Below are 26,516 nucleotides of genomic sequence, written 5' to 3'. Positions count from 1 at the left end.
TTCCCAGCCTCCCTGTTGGAAAAGTCAGCCTCGAGGTGCACAGCACTCTGTGATCTGGCCGCCCGGGTACTTTTGCAGCCCCATCTCCAGCTGCCTCCCCTCCTCCCTCTGCTGCCTCAGCCATAGTGAGGTATTTGCAGCCCAGGAAACTGACCTTGTTTTATGCCTCTGTGCCCTTGGGCTTTTGGCTTCCAGCTCCCCTGCTGTCTGCAGTGCCTTGCTTCTCCTCCGAGCCTGGGAGACACCTACCCATGTTGGGAGACTGCAGACTGTGTCCCCTCATCCAAGTGGCCTTCTCCTACATCCACAGATGTTTTCTTCTGGATCCTCTTCCATGGGCTACCTCTGTTTTCCATTTATTTCTGCCTCAAGGCTCAACATCGCCTATTCTATTGCCTTCCACCTCCAAGGGGTAGTCACCTCTGATTCTCATTTTTGTCATTCTCTCAGTCACTTGGCTAAGACTCAGGCATCATCTTGGCCCTGACTTCTTCACTGCCCTCCTTCTTGGTCCAACAGGTGCTTTGCTGTTCATTCTTCCTCTGAAGTGCTTCCTGATCTTCTCTTCTCTACCCCTGCCTTAGTTTAGGTTATCAGTACCTGAGCTTTTCCATGGCTGAAAGCTGACATTCAGACCTTTCTGTGGGACAGCCTCAGTTTATTGACCTTTTAGTCTCATAACCCACTTATTCCTGGGTATGTTATAATCCAGCCATGCTAGAATCCTTACAGATCTTAGAGTAGGATCCATAATTTGCTACTATCAAACCCTTGCATCTGCTGCCTTTAATTCCAGTCTCCGTCTACTAAATGCCTAGGTCACTTTCCATGGCCCAAATCCTTTAGTTTCTCTGTCATGAAACTTTCCTTGATCACTGTTTTTTTTTTTTTTTCTTTTTAGACAGAGTCTTGCTCTGTCACCCTGGCTAGAGTGCAGTGGTGTCTTCATAACTTACTGCAACCTCAAACTTTGGCTTAAGCCATCCTTGTAGGCTGGGCGAGATGGCTCATGTCTGTTATTCTAGCACTGTTAGAAGGCAGAGGTGGGAGGACTGCTTGATTCAGGAGTTCTAGACCAGCCTGAGTAAGAATGAGACCCCCATCTCTACTAAAAATAGAAAAAATTAGCTGGGTATTGTGGCCTATGCCTGTAGTCCTAGCTACATGGGAGGCTGAGGTAGGAGGATTGCTTAAGCCTAAAAGTTTGAGGTTGCTGTGAAGTAGGCTGCCACCTAGGCACTCTAGCCTGGGGGAATAGAGTGAGACTATCTCTGAAACAAACAAAAAAAATACTTCTGGCTCTGCACTTGTGGCTCAAGCAGCTAAGGTGCCAGTCACATACACCTGAGCTGGTGGGTTCAAATCCAGCCTGGGCCTGCCAAACAACGAGGACGACTGCAACCAAAAAAATAGCTGGGTGTTATGACGGGCACCTGTAGTCCCAGCTACTTGGAAGGCAGAGGCAGGAGAATCTCTTGAGCCCAGGAGTTGAAGGTTGCTGTGAACTGTGATGCCACGGCACTCTACCCAGGGCAACAGCTTGAGGCTCTGTCTCAAAAAAAGAAAGAAAAAGAAAAAAATAATACTTCTGCCCATCCTCCCGAGTAGCTGGGACTATAGGGACACATCACTATGCCCACCTAATATTTTTATTTTTGTAGGGATGGGGCCTCATTCTTACTCGGACTGGTCTTAAACTCCTGGCCTGAAGCAGTCCTCCTGCCTCAGCCTCCCAAGTGTTAGAATCATAGATGTGAGCCACCATGCCTGGCTCGCCCTAATCATTCTTATCAGAATGATCTCCTAGCACTCTGGGAGGCTGAAGCAGGTGATCCCTTGAGCTTGGGAGTTCAGACCAGCCTGAGCAAGAATGAGATCCCTGTCTTTACTAAAAGTAGAAAAATTAGCTAGTTCTTGTGGTGGGCGCCTTTAGTCTCAGTTACTGGGAAGGCTGAGGCAAAAGGATGGTTTGAGCCCAAGAGTTTGAGGTTGCTGTGAACTTTGATGAGGCCATGGCCCTCTACCCAGGGTGACAGGGTGAGATTAGGTCTCACAGAAAAGAAAGAAAGAAATTATCTCTTTGCTCTGAACTCTTAGATTTTGTACCTATTTAATGCTTTTTTTTTTTTTTTTTATGGTTTTTGGCCGGGGCTAGGTTTGAACCCGCCACCTCCAGCATATGGTACTGGTGCCCTACTCCTTGAGCCACAGGCGCCACCCTTTTTTTTTTTTTTTTTTTTTGAGACATAGTCTCACACTGTCACCTTGGGTAGAGTGTCATGGCCTCATCAAAGTTCACAGCAACCTCAAACTCTTGGGCTCAAGCCATCCTCTTGCCTCAGCCTCCCAAGTAGCTGGGACTACAGGCACCTTCCACAAGGCCCAGCTATTTTTTTGTTGCTGTTGCCACTGCTGTTTTAGCTGGCTGAGGCCGGGTTCAAACCTGCCACCCTTGGAGTATGGGGCCAGCACTCTACCCACTGAGCCACAGGCACTGCCCCTAGAATCCAATTTTTAAAGAAATGACTTATAGTTGGCTAGGCATAGTGGCTCACCCCTGTAATCCTAGCACTCTAGGAGGCTGAGCAAGTGCTCAGGAGTTGCTTGAACTCAGGAGTTGGAGACCAGTCTGAGCAAAAGCGAGACGCCATCTCTACTAAAAATAGAAAAATTAGCAGAGTGTTGTGGTAGGCGCCTATAGACCTAGATACTCGGGAGGGCAAGGTAAAGAGGACTGCTTGAGCCCAAGAGTTTGAGATTACTGTGAGCTATGATACCACAGCACTCAACCCAGGGCAACAGAGTTAAGACCCTGTCTCAAAAAAAAAAAAAAAAAAAAAGACTTGTAGTAAAACTGTTTAATCACCTCTTTTCATTGTTAGTATTTTCTTCTTCTTCTTTTTTTTTGTAGAGACAGAGTCTCACTCTATCGCATGTCACACAGCTCACAGCAACCTCCACCACCTGGGTTTAGGCGATTCTCTTACCTTAGCCTTCCAAGTAGCTGGGACTATGGGCGCCTGCCACAACACCCGACTATTTTTTTGTTGCAGTTTGTCTGGGGCCGGGTTTGAACCCGACACCTTCGGTATATGGGGCTGGCACCCTACCCACTGAACTACAGGCCCTGGGTAGAGTGCTGTGGCATCACAGCTCATAGCAACCTCCAACTCCTGGGCTCAAGTGAGTCTCCTGCCCCTGCCTCACAAATAGCTGGGAATACAGGTGCCTGCCGTAACGGCCGGCTATTTTTTGGTTACAGCCGTCATTGTTGTTTGATGGGCTGGATTCCAATCCACCAGCTCAGGTGTACGTGGCTGGTGCCTTAGCCACTTGAGCCACAGGCGCTGAGCCTTCTTTTCTTTTTTTGAGATGGAGTGTTGTACTGTCACCCAGAGTGGAGTGCAGTGGTGCTGTCATAGCTCATTCCAGCCTTGAACTTCTGGGCTCAATGATCCTGTTGCCTCCACTTCCTGAGTAGCTGGAACTACAGACATGTGTCACCATACCCAGCTATTTTTTTTTTGTAGAGATAGGGTCTCTCTATGTCCAAGCTGGTCTTGAACTCCTGACCTAAAGTGATCCTCCCACTTTGGCCTTCCAAAATGCTGTGATTACAGTCAGGAGCCACCATACCCGGATGCCAGTATTTTCTAGATGACAATATAAAGGTGGTGATTTGTCATGAAAATTCATGTAGCGTTGGAGGTTTAGATGTTTTGACTATTCTAAATTACAAGTAAAATCCCAATTTCGATATTTTCCCTAATCAAAACTTTACCCTGAATGGGGAGACCAGGAAAGGCCAATTCTTTATTCAGAGGCAGGGTGAACAAATCAAGTAGCAATCCCCACAGGGCCCTTCCCTTGCCCTCTCATCGGAACCTGTTACAGCTCGGAAGCACAAGACACCAATTCTATCATGACTGAACTATTACTTGTTTAAAATCCTGCCCATTCCCTCCTTGATAGGCTTGTTTTCAAAAAAAAAGCATTTGATGATACACTTGGGGACAGTGGTAGGGGAGGAGGGGAGGCTCAGAAAAATGCCACTGCTAAAATTTCTCTGGATAGAGTTTTCCTCAGTAAACAGTAGACCCTGGGAAATATAACAGCTTCTGAAAACTTAGTTTTGATGACTGGAAGTCAAGGAAACAGCCAGCTGAATTGGTTCCCTCTCAGGCAGTGGTTTAGCCTACTTACCTCAATTCAGATCTAATAGTTCAACTGCTTTTCCTTGGTTCTAGAGAGTTCTCTGCTGGCCAGGGCCCATCTGAGACAGACCCTTCTGTCTGCAGCCCTGAAAACTAGAATTCAGTGGAAGGCCTCAAACTAAAGGCCCACAATTGGGTTTACAACTTTCTATGGTGCTGGAGCCTCCTCAGAGGAGCTGATGTGGTGGGGCCAGGGTCAAAGGTCGTAGTAAATAGAAAGTAGCCAACTTTCTGTCTGCATAACATCATCTTGCCTCACCAGTCTCAAATGCAGAATTCTACAGTAGTATTCTCTGCACATTCATCTTTAGATTGGGGGGTGGGGAGGGATAGCTGGTGGTGTTTATTTTCAACAACTACAATCATCCTTATCTTTCTGAAGATGTTTCCAAAGGCTGAAAACAGGCCCCTTTCAGAACTTCAGTAGCTAAAGTATTAACAGTTGGAAACATGTCAGCTGCTTTATGGAGGAAGCACAGCCTAGGCCTGGTTTCTCTGGGCTACGTGATAACTCGGGGTAAGGTAGCCAGGGCTGAGTGGTGGCAGGAGCCAGAAAGATGGAGAGCGCTCAGAGGAGTGTCCTTGCTTTTCAGAGTTGAAACAGATGCCCTCTGAGAGAAAGAGATATTGCCTGTGGCTTCCCTGATGCCTTGGAGGACGACGTGGATGACACAGCATCAGCCGTTTGGTCTCTGGGTGGGGGCACAGCGACGATAGGAGCGTCCTGGGCCCATCGCGGGCAGGCTGTGCTCCGCTGAAGCATCATCTGGGGGGTGTAGGTAGGGAAGGTGACAAAAGTCGAATCAGAGTTGAATTTGTTGCAGAGCTCGCTCAGGGCAGCAGCCCTAGAATGAGAAGGATAGCCCTGGGAAAGAAACAGTTTGAAGTTGGGGGCGGGGTGAAGCGCCTGCTTCCTAATCTCATGCCCCATCATCTACTCGCCCCACCTGGATGTAGCGCGAGGACCGCGTGGAAAGGAAACGGTGCGGGTGGGGCTCCCCCTGTCCAGCTGCCTTCGAGAACGAAAGGGGCGGCGCCGGTCTGGGGACCCCGAGCACCATGCTCCCCACTCCCGCCCCCGGGCCTCCGAGGCGCCCCTCTCGCACCTTCCAGGCATCGCCGTCTCTCCCCTTCCTCTGTTAAAATAGTGAAACAAACCGAGGAGTGAGGTGATGGACAGCCGGGGGTGGGGAGTGGCTCGCAGCGAGGGGTTGGAGGGGAGGGGGCGCGGTGGCCGGAGAAGGCGGCCGGCCAGCGAGCGTTGGGCTGATTGGGATCGCGCCCAGCTGCGGCCTCCTGGACCCTTCCCCTCGGGCGGCCGAGCCCTCCCATGGCCAGGGGCGCCTCCGGAGGGCGTAGGGCAAACCTGGGGCTGTGGTAGGGGGTGGGGTGGGGACTCCACCTTCATCCATCCCTGGATGGCAACTGCGGTCACCCCTGTAAAGCCGGGGCGGCGGGGGGGACAGGCGGGTACCGCGGTCCTCTCCACCCGCCCCCAGCTCAAGCCGCCGCCGCCGCGGCGGCCGCTCAGTAACACGTCCCCAGGAGACTCGCAGGAGCAACACGTGATGTGTCTACTTATCAGGGTGAGAGGGGGAGAGCGAGTCTCCGAGCGTGCGGGCGAGGAAGCGGGGCGGGGGGCCGACACGGGGGCCGGGACGACGGCTGGGGCGCCGGGGTCGCCAGCTCCTCGCCCACCTCCCTCCCTGTGGGAGAAGAGGAGGAGGGGAAGTGACTGCGGAGTTGATGAACTTTGCACATCCAGAAACGCCATTTTGATTCCTTTTCCGGAACAAGTTTGCATCTCTCCTCATTCTCTCCCCTAAGCCCACCGGTCCCCACCGCATCATGCCTGGGAGCCAAGCACCCTGCCCGGCCGTAAGTATGTGCCCCGGGTTCCGGCCCGCGGGACTTGGGTGGCAGAGAGATGTCTGGGGCACAACAGGAGCGACCTTTTAAAGAACTTTTGGGGATGGGGAGGGTGAAGTCTGCAGAGCGCGTTGTACTTTTGAAGTTCGGCGTCTCCGGGAGAGCAGGACCCGCACGCCCCACGCCGCGCGGCGTGCGCTCAGGGCAGTGGGGCCGGGCAGGGATGAGCGGGGTAGCCCTCTCCCCTCGGGCTGTGTCGGGCCGCTCCTCCTCCTCGTCCTCCTCCCCTTCCTCCGCTCCTTTCCCCTTCCCGAGCTGCCGGCTCTGCCAACCAGCTCCCAGCGCGAGCCGCTGAAGCGCCGGGCCAGCAGGACCTGATGCGCATCCATATTAGCCGTCCGAGCGCAGGAATCCGGCCCGACCCGCGCTGCCGAGTTTATTTTTAACCAGCACCGCCGGGACTCGGATGGTGCGCGCACCGCCGGCCAGAAACATCTTCCCAGCGCTGCTCTCCATCTTCCGCCCTCTCTCCCCCGACATCCTCCCCCCCATGTGGGAGGGGAAACTTTTCTCCTACATACTTTCGAGTCCCTCTCGGGCCGAGAAGCGCGGAGATGACGGCGCCTGCCCAACCGCCGCTGCCACCGCAAGGTATCCGGGGGTGTCCGCTCGGGGGGTGCCTGCCTGGGGTGCTCGCGCGGGGGTGCCCGCTCGAGGCTGCTCGGTGGGAGCATCCGCCGCGCCCTGCTCTAAGGACTTTGATCCTCCCAGGCGGACGGCGCCTGCCGGGAGGGGGCCGTGGGCAGCCCCCCGCCTTCTCCCGTTCCCGGTTGGTGGTAGTAGTGGTCACGCCGACTGCCGCCTCGGGGGGCCAGGGGAGAAGGGGGCCGGGGCCGTGCGGGTGCGTATTGTTCCCTTGCCCTTCGGTTGGCGGGGTACGTGTTTTCGTGGGAGCCATCGGTGTGGAGCAAGCCTGCATCGCGGGGGGGGGTGGGGGGCGGTCGGCGCCCGGCGCCGTCACGAGCACAGGAAGGAGGCCGGGAGCATCCGAGGCGGGGCCGGCCGCCGGGGCCCGCTCCGCCGCCCAGCTGTGGAGCGCGTTCGGAAACTTTTGTCCGCCGCCCGCTGGACCAATTTTTTGCGAGTTCTGGGACTTCCCTTCCTCCTCCCATCCCGGCTCTCACCGCAGAGCTGGGGCGAGAGCGAGGCCGAGGCGGCGGGTTGCTGCCCCCCCGCCCCCAGCTCCCGGCCCGGCCCGGCCCCCCGCCCCCCTCCCTGCTCGCGGTCTCTTAGGAAACTGCGACCTTAATGGTCGCTAAGGAGCAGGGGAGGTCCTTCTGGTTGCCGACCCCCTCCCTGGGAAGCGGCGTGTTTTCTGGACCCGGCCGAGGGCGCGTCGAGGATGTGACTCGCTCCCCGGCCGCGCGTGAGTGCGGGACGAGGCGGCCGAGCCCCTTCTGGGCAGGGCCGCCTAACTTTCCGGGCGGGACAGGGCAGGGGTCTGGGGGTGCGGGCCGGGCCGGCGGGCTGCTTGACAGGCGCCGCGTGCTTCTCGCGTCCCTCGTCCGCAGTGCATCCGTGATGGGTTATAAAAGAGGAGGAAAGTATTTCTCCTTGCTCAGCAGATTTGCCCTCCCTCGTTCCTTACTGGTTAGGAGATAGAACGTGAGCCCAGATCCGGACGAGCAGTTCACATTCCATTACGAAATTCTACACGGCTTCAGAGCCAGCAGCAGCAGCGCACATTCGGGGCACTTTGGAGGGGTTTTCTTCTGCTTTTGAGGAGGATGCTGCTGTTGTTAGTGATAGAGAGAGAGAGATAAGGGTGATTTTAAAATAATAACTTTTTGGTGTGTTGAGAAATGTGTCGGGGGTTTTCATTAGTAGAGAAGTGAGTATTGTTTTAGAGTTTAGATTTAAGCTTAGTCCCTTAAAAGCTAATGGAAATAAAGTTTGCCTGTTGGATAGGGATGCTGGAAGTAGTGAAGCATTTGCTGTGTTAAGGGGACTTGAATGATTTTCTGCAAAGGCAGAGGCGCTGGTGCATCCTTCTTGTCTTCGACATCTTTTCATTTAGGTATGTGGTGTTCTGTGCGTGTAGGAATTTATTCTGAAATAAGTTTATTAAAGTGAAGGTGGGAGAAAGAACTACAAAGAAAAGAATGTATGATCGTGTTTTTGTTTTTTCACACCCGTGAAAAGCATCCTCTAGATTTGGTGCTTTTTCAAGTAGGCAGGTATGGTTTCTAAAGACATATTTTAACCCGGAAGTCAGAGGTAGAGGCTAAAGTCTTAGTTAAACAAGCTCCTTAAAAAAGAAAAAGAAAATCAAACATTTTGTTCTGTGCTGCATTTAGGAGTAAATAGAACTTTTGAAGGAATGGGTTCGAAATATTCTTCAAATAATTTATACAAAGGTGGACCACTAATTTTAAGGGTTCTTTTTTTTTTTTTTTTTACCTCCGCCCTTTGGAGGGAGCCTTCTGGGTACCGGCTGATGGGTCCTGCTTTGATGTGCTTTGAGCTTTGGTTACACTGATGAATTAAACATTTGAATGGCTTTAATCAAGTTTTAAATGTGTTAAAAAAAATACCTCCCCCTTTTTACAAAAGAAAGGGAGAGAGTAACTCTTTGATTTAATTATTTGCTTAGCTTCTGCTCCATTTTAGGTTAATGAACTTGCACTGTCTTATCGTTGTTAAAAGTACTGCCAACTGGTAGCATTTTAGGATGTTTTCTCTTTAAAGAGGATTTGCTGGATGTGTTAGAACTTTAAGAAATGCTGCTGATACTTACTGTTATGTGGAATATCATCCTCTGAGTTTTTCTACATTCCACTTTATTTCTCTTTAGAAATTCAAACTCTGAGACGGAATGGCAGACCAGTACTTTTTATGTGATGGGGAACATGAGTCTTAACTCTGCTCATACAGGTGGTGCATTCATTCCTAACTATTTACATCATCCAGGTGACCTTTGGATTGAAGGGTCTTTTATTTTAAAGTTTCTCAGGCAGACTCCTGAGGTCTTTTTTGCATCCAACACAGATACAGCATATTGCAAAAGGAAAATAAGCCTAACCTTATTATTCTTCCATCTGATCAACAGTTGTTTGTTGGTTACCTGCAGTAGGCCAGGCACTATGGAATGTGGCTGCCCTTACCTGGCTTTCATTTTTACTTCTCCAATTTTGAACTGCTTGTGTTGGTCCACTTTTGAGGTCAGTTTGGAAGTCCTTGCTTGCTATCTTAGGCTCACTTGCTAACATCATTTATCACTTTCAGTTAAGGATATTTCCTGGTTGATGAATTAAAAAAAAAAAAACACTTTTAGTGTTTTGCATGGCATATTTAATATAAATTTAACTCCTACAAAAATTAGTTAAATACTGTCTGGAAACAGTCAGAAGTGAATTCTTTTGATTTTTCTATTCATTATCCTTCTGAAAAGTAGGTGGTGCTTAGAAGGTCATAGGATAAGGGTTGCTAAGCAGCTAAACAGAAGGATGCTAAAATTAACCGAAGCATTTTTGAAAGGGAGTCCTTTTCTGTTTTATGTTATTTACTAGGTTTAATTAATGTCTGAATTCTCTATGTCCTTTGACCTGGGAAGATGAGATGCTAAAGTTTGTTTTGTTTTTGTTGTTATATTTAAATATAATCTCTTACTTTTATAAATGTCTTTGATTGAAGTTCCGTACTCTTTCCAGCCATGTGGTGTCAGATGGCAGCTTGTCTGGGAGGACTTTTTATTTATGCCCATGTGTTCAGGTTAAAACTTCCTAAGGATAACATCATATATTAATAACTTTTTTGTTCATTTTAGAAATTCTGCATGATCTATAAAGTGATATTTTACCTTTACTCCTAATTAAACAGATTTGCATTCAAAAGATAGAAAGTATGCAATATTACCTCTCTTGATAAGGGACAATAGCCTTCTTTCCCTCTTTCCTAAGATTACCATTCCTTTAGATTAGGTCTGGATAGGGCTCCTCCCTTTCAACTCCACCTCCCTGGCTCAGTTTATTCAGCCCTGTTCAGGGGTACCTTTTTTTAAAAAAACTGTATTAGATTCAGAGTATCTTTGGAAGGACTGCCCAAATGTTAGAAAACAAAAAGAAGTGTGATTTACATTACATTTCTGTTACATAATGTATGTTTAAGGATCTTGAAATTTTTTTAATGAGATAAAATGGTTGAAATCTAATTGAAGCCATGATTGGCATTATCTCTTGGTTGAATGGCAAGCCTACTATGTTTGGCTCGGCCCGTAGCTCAGTGAGTAGAGTGCCGGCCACATACACCCGAGGCTCAAGCCTAGCCCAGGCCTGCTGGGCAACAATGACAACTGCAACCAAGAAATGGCCAGGCACTGTGGCCTGTGCCTGTGGTACCAGCTGCTTCATAGACTGAGGCAGGAGAATTGCTTAAGCCCAGGAGTTTGAGATTGCTGTGAGCTGTGACACTACGGCACTCTACCTAGGGTGATATGGTGAGACTCTGTCTCAAAAGGAACAACAAAAAAAAGATTTCCCTGTGTCAAGGTTGTTTGTTACATCTGACTTGTTGAACAGGCAATGTTGACTCATTTTTAATATCGAAATATCCTTAAGAAATTAGTGAATGAGTTTTCTCTTTTTTTCTTCTCCTTTTAGACTTGAAGAATGACTTTTGAGCAGAAATAGCTGTGGCCTTCTTCAAAAAGCAGATAGTGATATCTAAGCCGGGGTGGGGGTGGGGGTGGGGCTCCCCATATATCAAAGGTAAAAGGTGTACCATATGAAACCCAGAAAGAGGCATACGATGTGCTTTCTGAAATGCATCACTTACTTTTATTTTCCCCCACTCTCACAGAAGGCAGATTACAGAAAGGAAAACCATCTGCTGTTTTCATTACTACCAAGGTAGAAGAATGAGGAAGGTAGAGAGGAGCTTTTCCTTTTTATGTTAGTCCTGCCTGTCTGGCAGTGTCATCGACTGTGCTCATCTCAGTTTCTCTTGTCATGTTCCCTGGGTGTTCAGCGTGGCCCAAAGTGCAGCCTCAAAAGGAGTGTGGCTGGGGACTATACTCTGCCCTTGACAGAGGTGGGTGGGGTGAAGCTGATTGGGAGGAGGGGGCAGGGCGTGACAGGTACATCTTTTTGGTGGGACTTCAGGGTACAGGTTGGTTAGTCTGCCCATCAGTAAAGGTGGCTGCCTGTGAATAGGTGCTTCAGACAAAAGCAGTGGGAGAGGGTGGAGATTGTTTGTTCAGTGTGATTCAAGCAAGTAATGCTAAGAGAATTTGAAAACCTCTGTAAAGTTCCGGGCCTGGGTACTGACTGCTCCTGCAGGGATTCACCTGAGGGCTTGCAGACCTCATGACAGTGGGTGGAGAAGAATGAAAACCCCCACAGGCTTTGTCAGACCGCCAGACTGAAGAGAAAAGGTCTCAGTGGGGGTAATTAGATAAAGCTTTTAAATACTCTATTTGTTTTTCCCTAGCTGGCTTGGTGTTTCATCCCTTTTCCCCCTTTTTCAGAGACTGGGGAGGAGGCTTGTTACAGATAATGTGTGATATTTCTGGTTGTTTAATTATTTTAAAAATTTCCTTTTTAATTGGGTGTACTTTCTTCAACTCAGTTAATGTCACCCTACTTTTGTGAAGGCCTTTAGTAAAAGATTACAAGTTTATGCTCACAGCAACACTGAGGGTTGAGTGGGCATACTGATCCATTTTACAACTGCTTCGTGATCCATCCAGGGGCAAGTAATAAATCGAGCCCCAGACCCAGAACTCCTAAATCTATCCTAGCTCTGTAGAATAGTTGCTTTTTAGAATCTGCTTGGCCTCAGTGGCCTTAACATTAAATATATACTACCTATTTCTCTCTGTGTTGTTTTCTTTGAAATAAGACCAGGTCCTTTTCAGAATAAATCTGTGGTTGAATTTGATGGTGTAAGGGAATTTGAAGAGAAACTTCAGTCTTTTGGTAGCATTTCTGTTGATGAATGTGATTCTATGCATCTTTTCAGTAGCTTTTTATACCTCATGGGATTGTTGTAAGGATAAAATAAATGTTCCAGAATGTCATAGTCTATGTATGGAAGAAAGTGGTATATTTTGAGTTTAGGAAGCTTTGTGGGTATCCACATTGGCTTTCCTTACCAGAATTTTGCACAATTCTATTACCTTAGGCAAAATTTGCCTAGGAATAGATGTTCAAATTGGGGAAACTCAAGTACTTTTCTTTTTGCTTTGAGTACTGGAAGACCAACAACTAGAGAATTCTTAAAAAGGTTCATTTAGGGATGAGTTTTAAGGAAAAGGCAGGTGGCAGACTAGAGATTTTTTTCTGTAAAGCAGTGGTTCTCAGTCTGTGGATTTTGCCCCCAGGGGACATTTGGTAATGTCTAAAGACATTTTTGATTGTTTTGCTGGGTGGGAGGAAAGGGGGGAGGGGTGCTACTGGTCTTTAGTGTGCAGAGACCAAAGATGTTGTTCCATATCTATAGTACGGTGCCCAGGGTAGCCCCCAAAGTTAGTGGAGCCTAAATAGAAAGCTGTCTGCCTGAGAGGTGCAGTAGCCTTGGCCTTTGTCAGCCTGTGTGGTATGTATAAGTATAATGGGTATGCTCCCTATATTGCATGTGATATATATGGAGATCTGAAATTCTGTAACCCAGATAAGCTCTTTTGTGCCCATACGTTACCATGGTTGGCAAGTTCAAGATTACACAAAAAATTGGGGGTTGGGGAAAGCATTAATTGGCGTTAAATGTATCTGAAAATCTCATTGTAAATAAAACTTTTAGAATTCATCTGCTTCTAAAACAAACCAGATTCACTGGCCCTTTGAAGCTGTTCTGGTAGGTGGAAACTTGCTCTGTCTCTGCTGCTGTCATCTGCCAGTCCTCCCTCATGGGTTAAGTTATGTGGAATATACCTTTTTGTGTTTTTGTTTGTTTTTGTTTTGAGACAGAGTCTCACTCTGTTGTCCTTGTTAGAGTGCCGTGGCATCATAACTCACAGCAACCTCCAACTCCTGGGATCAAGTGATCCTCTTGTCTCAGCCTCCCTGGTAGCTGGGACTATAGGTGCCTGCCACAACACCTGACTATTTTTAGAGATAGGGTCTCACTCTTGCTCAAGCTGTTCTCAAGCTCCTGACCTCTAATCTACCTGTTTTAGCCTCCCAGCGTGCTAGGATTACAAGCATGAGCCACCATGCCCAGCCTTGGAATAGGTCCTTTTAGAAGAGAAAAATTAAGCATTTGAACTAGCTCTTACTTACTTTTTGCATTTGTAATCTCCTTTAATTTATTTTCTCACATTTTTGCAAAATTCTTACATCATTGCCCTTTTTCTAGAGCAGTGTTTCTGAGCTGGGTCTTCTGTCCATCCGTGTCCTCTTGAGATGCTGGATGGCAGCCAGCTGCCATGGTAGAAGGGATGGGGAGGGTTAAGGGAAGGAGACAGTGATGATTTTTTCATTCTAGAACACCCAGATCTAAGTCCAGAAATGTCTAATGTAGTGACAGGAGTGATTTTTTTTTTAGCGATAAGTATCACTGTCCTAACCCTTGTCCTCCACCCCCCCCCCGCCCCCCAGCCTATCACACAGATAAGAGGCAAGGGAATCCTAAAGGGAGAAGAAGCAGGAGACAGGAGACGTGGAATTCCAGAAAACGAAAGGCTGCCTGTGGTAGGCAGACAAAGTGGCCTGGGTTCCCACTTACCTTGGAGACATGTGCAGTGCTTGAAGAACTGTTTCCATCTGAAACCTGTAAGCACCCTGTTGGCTGACAGCAATTGCACTGATGGTGATTGGTGATGTTGCTGTGAAGCCACCTTTGTATCCCTGTACCTGGGCACAAATTGTGGTCCTGTGGGAACGTCTTGGCATTCCGTGCTTTCCTCTGATCTATATACACTGGCAGTTCCCAACTCTATCTCTATTTACAACTTCTCTCAAGCTGGAACTTTTTATCACCCTGCCACTACCTCACCCTGCAGGTACTTGTAAAACTGAAAGTCATCTCCCTTCCTCGTGGAAGGTGATCTTACATGCACCATCCACCTAGTCTTTTAGGCCAGGAACCTCACTGCTTTTCTGACTCGTGTCTCTCTTATCCCCCATGTTCAGTCAGTTACCAGAACTTCTCTGAAACCACCCTCCAGTCTGCCTCTGACTTTGGCTGTTCCCTTGCTCCTGACCTAAGGCCCTCATCAAGTTACACGTGCCTCCTAAGTTAATTTCCTGCCATCAGTTTCTCCCTACTGCAGTTCATCCTCCACTCCTCTGCCAGAGTCATCATCCTCAAAAACTAAAGCTGCCTGTGTTGTTTGCCTGCTTAAAAACATCTCTTGGCTCCCTGTTGTCTACAGGAAGAAATCCAAACTCCTTAACTTGGCATGCGAGGACCTTTCCTTGCCTGCTTCCAAACCGAATTTCTAGTCTCTTATCACTCCCTTCTATACCAATGTCACACTGAATAATTCTCACTAACCCTGCTTTTGCATCGTTTGTTCATTTCTTTTGTGTCCCCATCCTTTTCTCTGGCAAGGAACATTTCTTACTCTTTTAAGACCTAGTTCAAATATTACCTCTTCTGGGGAGATTTAGGCCCCCATCCTGTTATTGTGTTCTAATTTGTCTATTAACATGTTTCCCCCACCTCACGAATATTTATCCACTTCCTGTAACTAGCATGATTGCATAGTTGGTGCTTCCTTGATACTTTGTTGATTTCTAATACAAAAAACGGGAGTTTTTGGAGATTGGAGAAGAGCCACATATAATTTGGAATCTAAGGCCTAAATTATGCTACAAATTCAGCGAAGGAGATGGGCATAAACTAACATTTTCAGCACATTTGTCATACAGAGGTTTGGTGCACCAGGTGTACACTGGTGGGAAAGAATTCTAAATGACAGAAATTCTAAAATTAAAGTTGGCTCAGCTGAATTTAAAGAGGAAAAGAAATCCTTGTTAATGCCTCATTGCGCTAAAAGCTGTCACACTGGGGCCTTTACTAATTATAACCATTTTTCATGGCTCTTGGTTTGAAGTTTACATTAAATAGGAGAGATGGGCACACAGATCAAAGACCAAAATCATTTCAGAGCTCCAATGTGTGGGCCCATTTTCTCTGCTTAGTTAGAGTTTTGTTTCATTAGTGGTATGAGTTAATAGGAGAGTTGGTCTGTGTATAATTTAACTTCTCTTTTTTCCCTGTTACTCCTTGGATTTAGAACAAAATACCAAACCAGAAACCTGCAGAGTATAAATCTTGCTTTATTTGTGCATGTATGCGGTATATATACTTGATAATAGTTGATTGGGAGTTTCCTTTATCCTGGAGTTTCCTTTATTCTTGTGAAAAATAAATTAAAAAAAAAGACAACCCTTCTCTGAATACACACAATCTAAATCTTTTTTTTTTAACAGAGTCTTACTTTGGTAGAGTGCCATGGCATCACAGCTCACAGCAACCTCAAACTCTTGGGCTTAAGCCATTCTTAAGAGTCTACAGGTGCCCGCCACAATGCCTGGCTATTTTCTTATTGCAGTTGTCATTGTCGTGCAGCTGGCCAGGGCCGGGTTCGAACCCGCCAGCCTCAGTGCATGTGGCCAGCGTCCTAACCACTGTGCTACGGGCACTGAGCCCACAATCCAAATCTTAACCTTCTTCTTCTTTTTTTTAATGTTTTTTATTTTATTTTATTTTTGAGACAGAGCCTCAAGCTGTCCCCCTGGGTAGAGTGCTGTGGCATCACAGCTCACAGCAGCCTCCAACTCCTGGGCTCAAGCGATTCTCTTGCCTCAGCCTCCCAAGTAGCTGGGACTACAGGCGCTCGCCACAACGCCCGGCTATTTTTTGGTTGTAGCCGTCATTGTTGTTTGGCAGGCCCAGGCTGGATTCGAACCTGCCAGCTCAGGTGTATGTGGCTGGTGCCTTAGCCACTTGAGCCACGGGCACCAAGCCAATATTTGAGAAACCCAGGGTGATTAACCTTCTTTAAAAATATATATATATATATATATTCATACATCCTGGGAGATACCAGGAAGCTAGAGTAGGTGTTTCTAAGTATGACGTGAACCCCATAAATGGATTTATTTTCCAAACAATAATATTTTTTTTTTAATTGAGACAGAGTCTCACTTTGTCACCATTGGTAGAGTGCTGTGGCGTCATAGCTCACAGCAACTTCAAACTCTTGGCCTCAAGGGATTTTCTTGCCTCAGCCTCCCTGGTAGCTGAGACTACAGGCACCCGCCACAATGCCTGGCTATTTTTTGTTTGTTTGTTTTGTTTAGCAGTCCCGGAACATGTGGCCGGCATCCTAACCACTGAGCTATGGGTACCCAGCCACAATAAATTTTTTCAAAAAAGAGAAAATTGTATGGTAGATGTTCTTGGTATCCTTTATATAGGATGAAATCCTATTTGATTAATTTTACTACGTTTAAATATTCTTTAGTAAGTGCTTACATGCTATCTAGAGATCAGGTTCAGATCTAATAGATACATTCAGTTTTTTTTTTTTTTTTTTTGAGACAGAATCTCACTCTGTTGTCCCAGGATAGACTGCCATGTCATAATCCTAGCTCACAGCAACCTCAAACTCCTGGGTTCAAACAATCCTCCTACCATAGCCTCCTGAGTAGCTGGGACTACAGGCACCTGGCTCATTTTTCTATTTTTAGTAGAAACAGGGTGTAGTTCTTAGGCTGGTCTCGAACTCCTGAGCTCAAATGATTCTCCTACTTTAGCCTCCCAGAGGATTAGAGGTGTGAGCCACTGTATCAGATATTATTGATATATTACAACTTAGTTTTATTTCTAAGGAGCCTTATATATTTTCCACTCTGAAATAGAAAATAGGTTTTTATTTGTTACTACTATTTTTTTAGACAGAGTCTTACTTTGTTGCCCTTGGTAAGAGTGCCAGTGGCATCATAGCTCACAGCGACCTCAAACTCTTAGGCTTAAGCGATTCTCTTGCCTCCACCTCCCAAGTAGCTGGGACTGTAGGCACCTTGTTTCAGTCTGGCTCTGGCTGAGGATAGTCTCGAACTCAATGAGCTTAGGCAATCCACCTGCCTTGGTCTGTCAGAGTGCTAGGATTACAGGCATGAGCCACCACGCCCGGCCTTAGAAAATAGGTTTTAAAAGCCATTTTCTCTTTAACTTTAGGGAATTTTATTGTTGCTTTGGGGATAATTTTTTTTTTTTTTTTTTTTTTGAGACAGAGCCTCAAGCTATTGTCCTGGGTAGAGCGCCATGGCATTCTCACAGCTCACAGCAACCTCCAACTCCTGGGCTCAAGCAATTCTCCTGCCTCAGCCTCCCAAGTAGCTGGGACTACTGGTGCCCACCACAACACCTGGCTATTTTTAGGTTGCAGCCGTCTTTGTTTGGCGGGCCCAGGCTGGATTCAAACCCGCCAGCTCAGGTTTATGTGGCTGGTGCCTTAGCTGTTTGAGTCATAGGCCACCGAGCCGCTTTGGGGATAATTTTATAAAACTGTTCAGTGAACATCTTAAATAGGTTTCCCATGACTTGGTTAGTTAAATCTGTATGTATTTGGTTAAACTGTTCTACTTAAAAGTTTTAAACCAAGTATAATTTAAAGGAGGCTTAACCAGCCTGTCTTTGTATTTGATTTGTATTTTAATCACAAAAATTAGGTTTCTGAGAACCATTCCTCATTCGAGTTTAGTATGGCTTTACAGCACCCTTTCCCCAAGTGCTATTCAGTATCAGATTCAGCCTTCTTTTAGAAAAAGGTAGCTTTCTACCACCAGATTTGCCAGCTATATGGTGTTACTTTTTTTTTTTTTTTAGAGACAGAGTCTCACTTTGTCACCCTTGGTAGAGTGCTGTGGCGTCACAGCTCACAGCAACCTCTAGCTCTTGGGCTTAGGTGATTCTCTTGCCTCATCCTCCCGAGTAGCTGGGACTACAGGTGCCTGTCACAACACCTGGCTATTTTTTGTTGCAGTTTGGCCAGGGCCAGGTTCAAACCCACCACCCTTGGTATATGGGGCCAGCTCCCTACCCCCTGAGCCACAGGTGCTGCCCTATGGTGTTACTTTTTAGTATTTACAGAGTTTGTTTATTTATTCATTGGTTTGTTTGCTTATTTATTTACAGTGTCTTTTTCTTTCTTTCTTTTTTTTTTTTTGGAGTCAGAGTCTCACTTTGTCACCCCTGGTAGAGTGCTGTGGCACAGCTCACAGCAACCTCAGACTCCTGGGCTCAAGCCTCTTGCCTCAACCTCCCGAGTAGCTGGGACTACAGGTGCCTGCCACAACGCCTGGCTATTTTTAGAGACAGGGTTTGCTCTGGCTCAGGCTGGTCTCAAACCCATGAGTTGAGGCGATCCAATTTGTCCTCCTTAGCCTTCCAGAGTTCTGGGATTACAGTCATGAGCCACTGAGGTTGGGCTGGAGTACAGTGGTGACATCGTAGCTCATTGTAACCTCAAACTCTTGCACTCAAGCCATTTTCATTCTTCAGGTCTTAATAAATATTTGAATTATCCACTATGTGAGGGTGGTGTGTTAAGCACCAAGCCTACTAGTATGGAAAGAGCTGCTAGCCTCATAAAAGATACATCACATTGAAAGAGAAATATTTAGCAATTAGCAAGTCATTTATATCGGTGCTCAGTGCTAAAAGTTAAGTACGACTAGAACATACGAAGTTTGGCTTTTCTGTGGTGGGAGGAGTAGAGGATGCTGGGAAGTAGGCTAGGGAAGACATCTTGACAGAGAATGTGGGAGGCAGGTCAAGAAAGACATCCTGGCAGGGGATGCTGGGAGGCAGGTCAAGAAAGGCATCCTGGGGCAGCGCCTGTGGCTCAGTGGGTAGGGCGCTGGCCCCATATACCGAGGGTGGTGGGTTCAAACCCAGCCTTGGCCAAACTACAACAGAAAAATAGCTGGGCATTGTGGCGGGCGCCTGTAGTCCCAGTTATTTGGGAGGCTGAGGCAAGAGAATCACCTAAGCCCAGGAGCTGGAGGTTGCTGTGAGCTGTGATGCCACAGCACTGTACCGAGGGCGACGAAACAGGACTCTGTCTCTAAAAAAAAAAAAAAAGAAAGAAAGAAAGGCATCCTGGCAGGGGATGCTGGGAGGCAGGTCAATTAAAGCATCCTATGGAAGTTTGTCATCCTATGACATTTGAGTTGATGTTTGAAGGATGGTCAAAGAAAGGAAGAAATGTTTCTAAGAAAAGCTTGTACAAAGGCCCTGAGGTTAGAGAGGGAAGTAAGAGAAGCACTGTGTATTTGGGGGAAGAAAGGATAGAGCAAATGAATGAAGTGAATGATAGGAATGGTGAAGTAGGTGGGACTAGCAGGCCGCTGAGAATTCTGGGAAGCTGTAAAAAGTGTTAGGCCGAAGAGTGGCAAGATGAAATTTGCATTTTTAAAGATTACTCCTATCCAGGGTGGAGAATAGACCTGGCTAGAAGGATGCAGCTATTTTTCCCTACCCTCCCCCCCCCGCCCCTTTTTCCAAGGTCGGTCAGATTCTTCTAGTATTTACAACTTCGAAAACCAGTGGTGCTCTCGAGTGTGATGGTGGTAGAGGTGGAAAGCTTAGATGGGTTTGATAGAGATTTAACAGGTGGGATAGAACTTGGGTTGGGGGAAGGGACACATGACTTCCTGGCTTCTGGCTTTGTATCTGGGTAGATGGTGGGTGGTACCTTTGTCTGAGATTGGAACGCTGCTGGATTAAGCAAGGTTTATGCACAAGGTTATGTTCCTTATTCTTTAAAGAGTTATGTTCATATTTTCCACTTTTTATTTATTTTTATTTTTTTGAGACAGAGTCTCACTTTGTCACCTTTGGTAGAGTATAGTTCACAGCAACCTCAAACCCTTGGGCCCCAGTGATTTTTTTTTTTTTTTTTTTTTTTTGTAGAGACAGAGTCTCACTTTATAGCCCTCGGTAGAGTGCCATGGCCTCACACAGCTCACAGCAACCTCCAACTCCTGGGCTTAAGCGATTCTCTTGCCTCAGCCTCCTGAGCAGCTGGGACTACAGGCGCCCGCCACAACGCCCGGCTATTTTTTGGTTGCAGTTTGGCCGGGGCCGGTTTGAACCTGCCACCCTCGGTATATGGGGCCGGCGCCTTACCGACTGAGCCACAGGCGCCGCCCAGGCCCAAGTGATTCTTTTGTCTCAGCCTCCCAAGTAGCTGGGACTACAGGTGCCCACCACATATTTGACTTTTTTTTTTTTTTTTGTAGTTTTTGGCTGGGGCTGGGTTTGAACCCACCATCTCTGGTATGTGGGACCGGGCGCCCTACTCCTTTGAGCCACAGGCACCGCCCCATACTTGGCTATTTTTGGAGACAGGAGTCTTATTCTAGCTCAGCTGGTTTGGAACTCCTGAGCTCAGACCCATCTACCCACCTTGGCCTCCTAGAGTGCTAGGATTATAGGAGTGAGCCACCATACCTGGCCCTGATGTTTCCCACTTTTTTAAAAGCTTTTTTTCTACTTGTTTTTTAGTTCGTTAAAAATTATATTCCTGGCATGGGTGAAACATGAAGAGTACATAAATTGTGAGAAACAGACATCATTGCTCTTACCTATGGAAAAAAAGATTGGCTTCCTCCTTATCTCCCCTCTTTCTTCTTTTCCTTCTTTCCTTTTAATTTCCTGATGCTTAAAGGAACAGGAAAGATTTCTTATAGGTCACCAGAGCTTTTGAATGGTTTTCAGATGAGGTGGACACCTCAATCTTGAGAGAGTGTCAGTTTGTGCTTGTTGTAGTGATGCTTTCTATCTGTCAGCATGGGGCTGGTGGGATGAGGCTTTGGATAAGAAGCAAGCTAGGGGCTCAGCACCCATAGCTCAGTGGTTAGGACGCCAGCCACATACACTAGGGCTGGCAGGTTCGAACCTGGCCCAGGCCTGCTAAACGATGACAACTCTAACAACAACAACAAAAAAATGCCAGGCGTTGTGGTGGGCATCTGTGGTCCCTAGCTACTTGGGAGACTGAGGCAAGAGAATCGTGTAAGCCTAAGAGTTTGAGGTTACTGTGGGCTGTGACGCCACGGCACTCTACTGGGGGTGACGTAGTGAGACTGTCTCAAAAAAAAAAAAAAAAAAAAAAGCTAGGATTCTCACAGTTGCCCAAGCCTTTTACTTATGAGTAGCAGAACTCCTTTCATGATTAGATTTTCTAACTCCATAATTGGAGCCACATAAAGAACCTTAGTAGTCATCTGATGATGCCCTTAATGTCTCACAGTTACATCAGTATTTTAGTTGACCAATAAATAATCTGTGTGAAAACAAAAGTTCATTTAGTAAACAAAACTTGTGTATCTGCTGTGTGCTGGTTTCTCCGCTAGATCAGTAGGTGCCAAGGGAAAAAATATGACTCCTTCTATCAGAGTATAACTTGTCCCCATGGAGCGATTGTCTAGCCAGTATTTAAACTCCTCTGATGATGGTAGACTTGCAGTCCTTGGATTTCTACTGTGTTAATTAACCTTTTTTCCCCCATGGCAAACAAAATCTTTTTGGAGCAAGCTAGACAGTGATGTGTTTTCTGCTGAGTTGGTACACACTAGAAACTGGAATGCAGGCATGCTGCCCTGTACTTTATGCAACTAGCCAGGCAGCCTGCAATCTGACCCTAAGACAGTCCATCAGGGAGAGCTCCAGCTAGTGAGCCAGTGGCCATCTCCTACATTAGTGATTTGTGCTTCCTGAGGGAAGGTGTTTCCCTTTCTCTGCTGCATAGCAATCCCCTTGTGTGTGAGTCAGGCCACCATCCTTTTTTTTTTTTTTTTTTTTTTTGAGACAGTCTCACTTTGTCGTCTTTGGTAGAATACCGTGACATCATAGCTCACATCAACCTCAAATTCTTGGGCTTAAGCAATTCTCTTGCCTTACCCTCCCGAGTTGCTGGGACTACAGGTGTCTGCCACAACAGCTGGCTATTTTTAGAGAAAGGGTCTTGCTCTTGCTCAGGCTGGTCTCGAACCTGTGAGTTCAGGTAATCCACCCACCTTGGCCTCCCAGAGTGCTGGGATTACAGGCGTGAGCCACGCACCCAGCCTGGGCCACCATCCTTTAAGATGGTCTTACGTGGAAGTCTTAACAGGCTCTTGTTTGTGGTAATGCTTTCCTCTGATGTCATCCAAATGACTCATGAAAACCTCAGGTGAGCCCCAGCATGCCCTAAAGAAGTTTCTCTTTTATGTTGTCAGTCCGGATGGACGTGACCTGAACATTCTTTTGGGCCCCAGGTAGCGCTGGTCGTTGCCCACGTTGTGGAGAACATGATTGTCCATCTCTTGGTTCAGAGCATGGATTTTTTTGCATCAGTACAACCATATATCCCATTAGGAGAGATGCCACACTTTATTCCAGTCCTGTATGGGGGTGGAAACTCAACAAAGATCTTTCCCAGTCCATCTATGCCCACCTACCCTCTTTTAAAAAATTGGAATAGAGTTATGAGGAGATGCCAGGAAGAAAACTTTTAAAATTAGGCTTAAGTGTATTTTTTTCCTCATTTGAATTTTTTTTTATTAAATCATAGCTGTGTACAAGTGTATTTTTTAATCATTTAAATTTTTAGGCTCTCTGCAGAGGCCTTCACTACATTGTGATCCAAGCAGGTGTGCAAATTTGGAGGTTGTTATAAATATGCTTACTAGGGCAGCTCCCGTAGTTCAGTGGGTAGGGCACCAGACATACACTGAGGGTGGTGGGTTCGAACCCACCCCAGGCCAGCTAAAACAACAATGACGACTGCAACAACAACAAAAAATAGCCAGGTGTTATGGCAGGTGCCTGTACTCCCAGCTATTTGGAAGGCTGAGGCAAGAGAATCGCTTAAGCCCGAGTTAGAGGTTGCTGTGAGCTGTGATGGCATAGCACTCTAACAAGGGCGACACAGTGAGACTCTGTCTCAAAAAAAATTCTTTTTCCTCAGGGAGGTGGGTGCTCTGCCCCAGAGTAAGAGACTATATACATGTTTGGTCCTGCTGTGACAGTGTCAGTGTTGAAAGCGGGTAGGCACCCTTCTCAGTTCTGCTGTTGGTTTTGTTTCTTTTTTTAAGCAGCTCTTGATGGAGGGAGATGTGGGTGAAGAGGATGGCAGGTGTGTTCTGAAGCTTGCTTTGTGCCTTTGTCTCTTTATTTTGTACTGGAGAGTAGATGGTGTGTGGTCATGGGTCAGTTTTGCAGCATACTCATGAAAATGGGATGGCGTATATGTGTATTGGGGAGTAGTATGGTTAGCACTGATCAAATTATTATATTTAGAGACCATGATTTATTTCATTTTTTTTTTTTTTTTTTTGGAGACAGTATCACTTTATCGCCCTAGGTAGAGTGCCATGGTGTCACAGCTCACAGTAACCTCCAACTCCTAGGCTTAAGTGATTCTCTTTCCTCAGCCTTCTGAGTAGCTGGGACTAAAGGCACCTGCCAGAACACTCGACTATTTTTTTGTTGCAGTTTGGCCGAGGCCGGGCTCGAACCTGCCACCCTCGGTATATGCGGCCGGTGCCCTACCCATTGAGCCGCAGGCACCGCCCGATTTATTTCATTGTTATCTTTACAGCATATGGAATTTTGGAAGGGTTTATTTGGCTGACTTGTTTCTAGGGCCTGTCCTATCCCTTCAGAAAACTAAATCCCCCCAAATCTAGTCTTAAACAGTGGAAACTTTAAATCAATAAACCAGAAGTTAAGTATTTCAATTTCTTTTCTACCTTTGCTAGTCTTAACTCCATACAACCTCAATTTGAGAAGTCACAATATAAAGTCATTACACTTTAATTTTCTCCTCTTTTCGGTAGGCTTTTCTTTTCTTTCTTTCTTTTTTTTTTTTTTGTAGAGACAGAGTCTCACTTTATGGCCCTCGGTAGAGTGCCATGGCATCACACAGCTCACAGCAACCTCCAACTCCTGGGCTTAAGCGATTCTCCTGCCTCAGCCTTCCGAGTAGCTGGGACTACAGGCGCCCGCCACAATGGCCGGCTATTTTTTGGTTGCAGTTCGGCCGGGGCCAGGTTTGAACCCGCCACCCTCAGTATATGGGGCCGGCGCCTTACCGACTGAGCCACAGGCGCCACCCTCGGTAGGCTTTTCATGTAGAAATGCTCAGTATGACAGTAGTTGTAGTTGCAGCAGCAGCAGAAAGAGCTAACATTTATTGAATACATACTAGTTACCACTGTCCTAAATTTTTTTTTTGCAGTTTTTGGCCGGGGCTGGGTTTGAACTTGCCACTTCCAGCATATGGGGCCAGCGCCCTACCCCTTTGAGCCACAGGCACCTCCCAGTCCTAAATTCTTTATATCCATCATCTCATTCATTTCTTACAATGGCTTTTTTCCCCTCTTAGACAGAGTCTCATTCTGTTACCTGATCTAGAGTGCCACGTCTTCACTCTAGCTCAAGCAACCTCAGACTCCTGGGCCAAAGTGATCCTCTTGCTTCAGCCTCCCAAGTAGCTGGGACTACAGGCCCGCACCATCACACCCAGATAATTTTTCTGTTTTGGGGAGAGATGGAGTCTTGGCTTTGCTTAGGCTGGTCTTGAACTCATGAGCCCAAGGGATCCTCCTGCCTCAACCTCCCAGAGAGCTAGGATTATTGGCATGAGCCACCTCGTCTAGCCTCACAATGACTATTTGGCCCAGTAATATAAATGCATACATTATCCCCGTGATTCACAGGAAACAGAGCCAGAAAGGTGTCCTGCTAGGAAGATTCAAACAGCAGAGTCATAGCCTGTGCTTCTAACCCTGCTAAACTACCTCCCAGAGTGACACAATCCATTTACCAAATACTCACTAAAAACCTGCTGTGTGCAGAATCCTCCCTAGGATGTACATCAAAGGGAGGAGTGGGCAAGAGTGAGTATGCTATGGCAGGGTTTCTGGCTTCTGGAAATTGCAGGTGGCAGCTTATCCTAGCTCATTCTAGCTGGTGTTTGACAAAATGAACTAGATCAGAGCGTCACTTCTGTGCTGGTCAGGAGAGAAGGTCAGTGTTGTATGGAATGAGAGGCTTGCAGAGGTGGTGTTAGTACTGGAACCCAGAGGTGGAAGGGTCAGCAAGATGCTAAAGCAGATAGCTGGGGGATGGTGAAGCCCTGGACAAGTCCTGCTGAGGTTGGAGCTTTCACCACGTTCCCATTGGAAGGGTTAGAGGATGGAAAAGAGGTGGTCTTCCACATGGTGGAAAATGGTGGGCTTGGACTGCAGGCTTCTCCTCGTCCTTTCTGTCGTAGATAGTGGAGGGCTTTCCTGTCTCTTAAAACTTTCTGTGTGGACACCTACTTTTGACTTCACTTAAAGTGTCTGATCCCCATTTCAAAGATTCATATGTTGGGCACTTTTGGAGACTGGGAACTGTAAGCTCTGTAAGCGCCTGGGGAATTTAGTTTTGCTTTGGGTAGGGCCAATGCCTTGAGAACAGGCCCATTGTTGTTTTATATTATAATAGGTTATTGTTATTTCACTTAATAAATAAACTTGAGATTTTGTCTCAGAATTGGTATTGAGGTAATTCCAAGAGGCTCAGTGATCTGTGGATCAACTGTGTTGATCTAATTACTAAACTAATCTTGAAATTTGTCCAGGTTCAAGTGTGATAGCTTCTGGAAGGTATTATTTCTTTGTTGTTTTGGTTTTTAAGCAGGAGAGCCATGTGGACTGTAGGCCAGTGAGAGGAGGATGGCTAGCATAGTGTTTCCGGGTGGGGGTCACCAGTGTGCCTTGTTCCTTTTAGGAGAGTGCCTGGGTAAGTTGTGGAACTGGCAGGTCTTGAATTGTGATGAGCACTTGAAGATCTATTTCCTGTTTCTTGTGGGTCTGTGGAGAAGGACTATTTTAAAACTAGTAACAAGTAGGGCGGCGCCTGTGTCTCAAAGGAGTAGGGCGTCAGCCCCATGTGCCGGAGGTGGCGGGTTCAAACCCAGCCCCGGCCAAAAACTGCAAAAACAACAACAACAACAACAACAAAAAACTAGTATCAAGTAGAGAATTTAAGCTTGTGAGTTACCAGCTCAACTATAATTGACCTGTTTTCTCTATTTACTAATACTATTATTATTATCATTGTTAGTTGCTTGTGACAATTCAGTAGTTTCAGCAGAATGGTGAAAAGAATCTAGATTAGACCAGCATTGTAGGCTGTCTTTTTTTTCTTCATCTGTGGAATATCACTATCAACGAGCATGCACTGGGAAATATTTCTTGACACCTACTCCGGGTACCAGGCTCTGGAAACACAAGGATGTGTAAAGCATGGTTCCTACCCTAAAACTCACCAGTGTCTCACAGCCAGCAAGGACTTACAGAGGACCTGCAAATGGGAAGTGGTCAGGGAAAGAGGAAATGATGCCCTCCAATGTGCAGGGCTTGCCACGTGGAGGAGAAGGATGTG

The 26,516-nt window shown here is 46.7% G+C and overlaps 2 protein-coding genes across 10 annotated transcripts in view; one reads left to right on the top strand and one right to left on the bottom strand.

The window, feature by feature from the left end:
- The window catches only part of RREB1 (ras responsive element binding protein 1), a 213,912-nt gene that overhangs the window by 61,031 nt on the left and 126,365 nt on the right, over positions 1 to 26,516 (top strand). For 3 of the 8 annotated variants that reach the window (XM_053601280.1, XM_053601273.1, XM_053601275.1), the window contains exon 1: positions 5,814 to 6,092. The exons of 2 other annotated variants lie outside the window; for them this stretch is intronic. The gene's annotated coding sequence lies outside the window, so the exon portion shown is untranslated. 3 more of the 8 variants (XM_053601274.1, XM_053601277.1, XM_053601276.1) reach the window with 3 other exon arrangements.
- On the bottom strand, positions 3,379 to 6,018 carry LOC128593346 (putative uncharacterized protein FLJ45840). 2 transcript variants are annotated; one of them, XM_053601281.1, is made up of 2 exons: positions 5,617 to 6,018; positions 3,379 to 5,079 (listed from the first exon to the last, which is right to left on the bottom strand). In XM_053601281.1, exons 1-2 carry the CDS (start codon positions 6,016 to 6,018, stop codon positions 4,804 to 4,806), a joined length of 678 nt encoding a protein of 225 aa, XP_053457256.1. In that variant the 3' UTR covers positions 3,379 to 4,803. The 2 variants fall into 2 exon arrangements, with proteins under 2 accessions (XP_053457256.1, XP_053457257.1); XM_053601282.1 differs by having other exon boundaries at positions 3,379 to 4,980.

This window comes from Nycticebus coucang, chromosome 9 (genome assembly GCF_027406575.1).
Source record: "Nycticebus coucang isolate mNycCou1 chromosome 9, mNycCou1.pri, whole genome shotgun sequence".
NCBI lineage: Eukaryota > Metazoa > Chordata > Mammalia > Primates > Lorisidae > Nycticebus > Nycticebus coucang.
The sequence above is the reverse complement of the archived record's forward strand: the minus strand, read 5'-3'. Positions and strand labels throughout refer to the sequence as shown.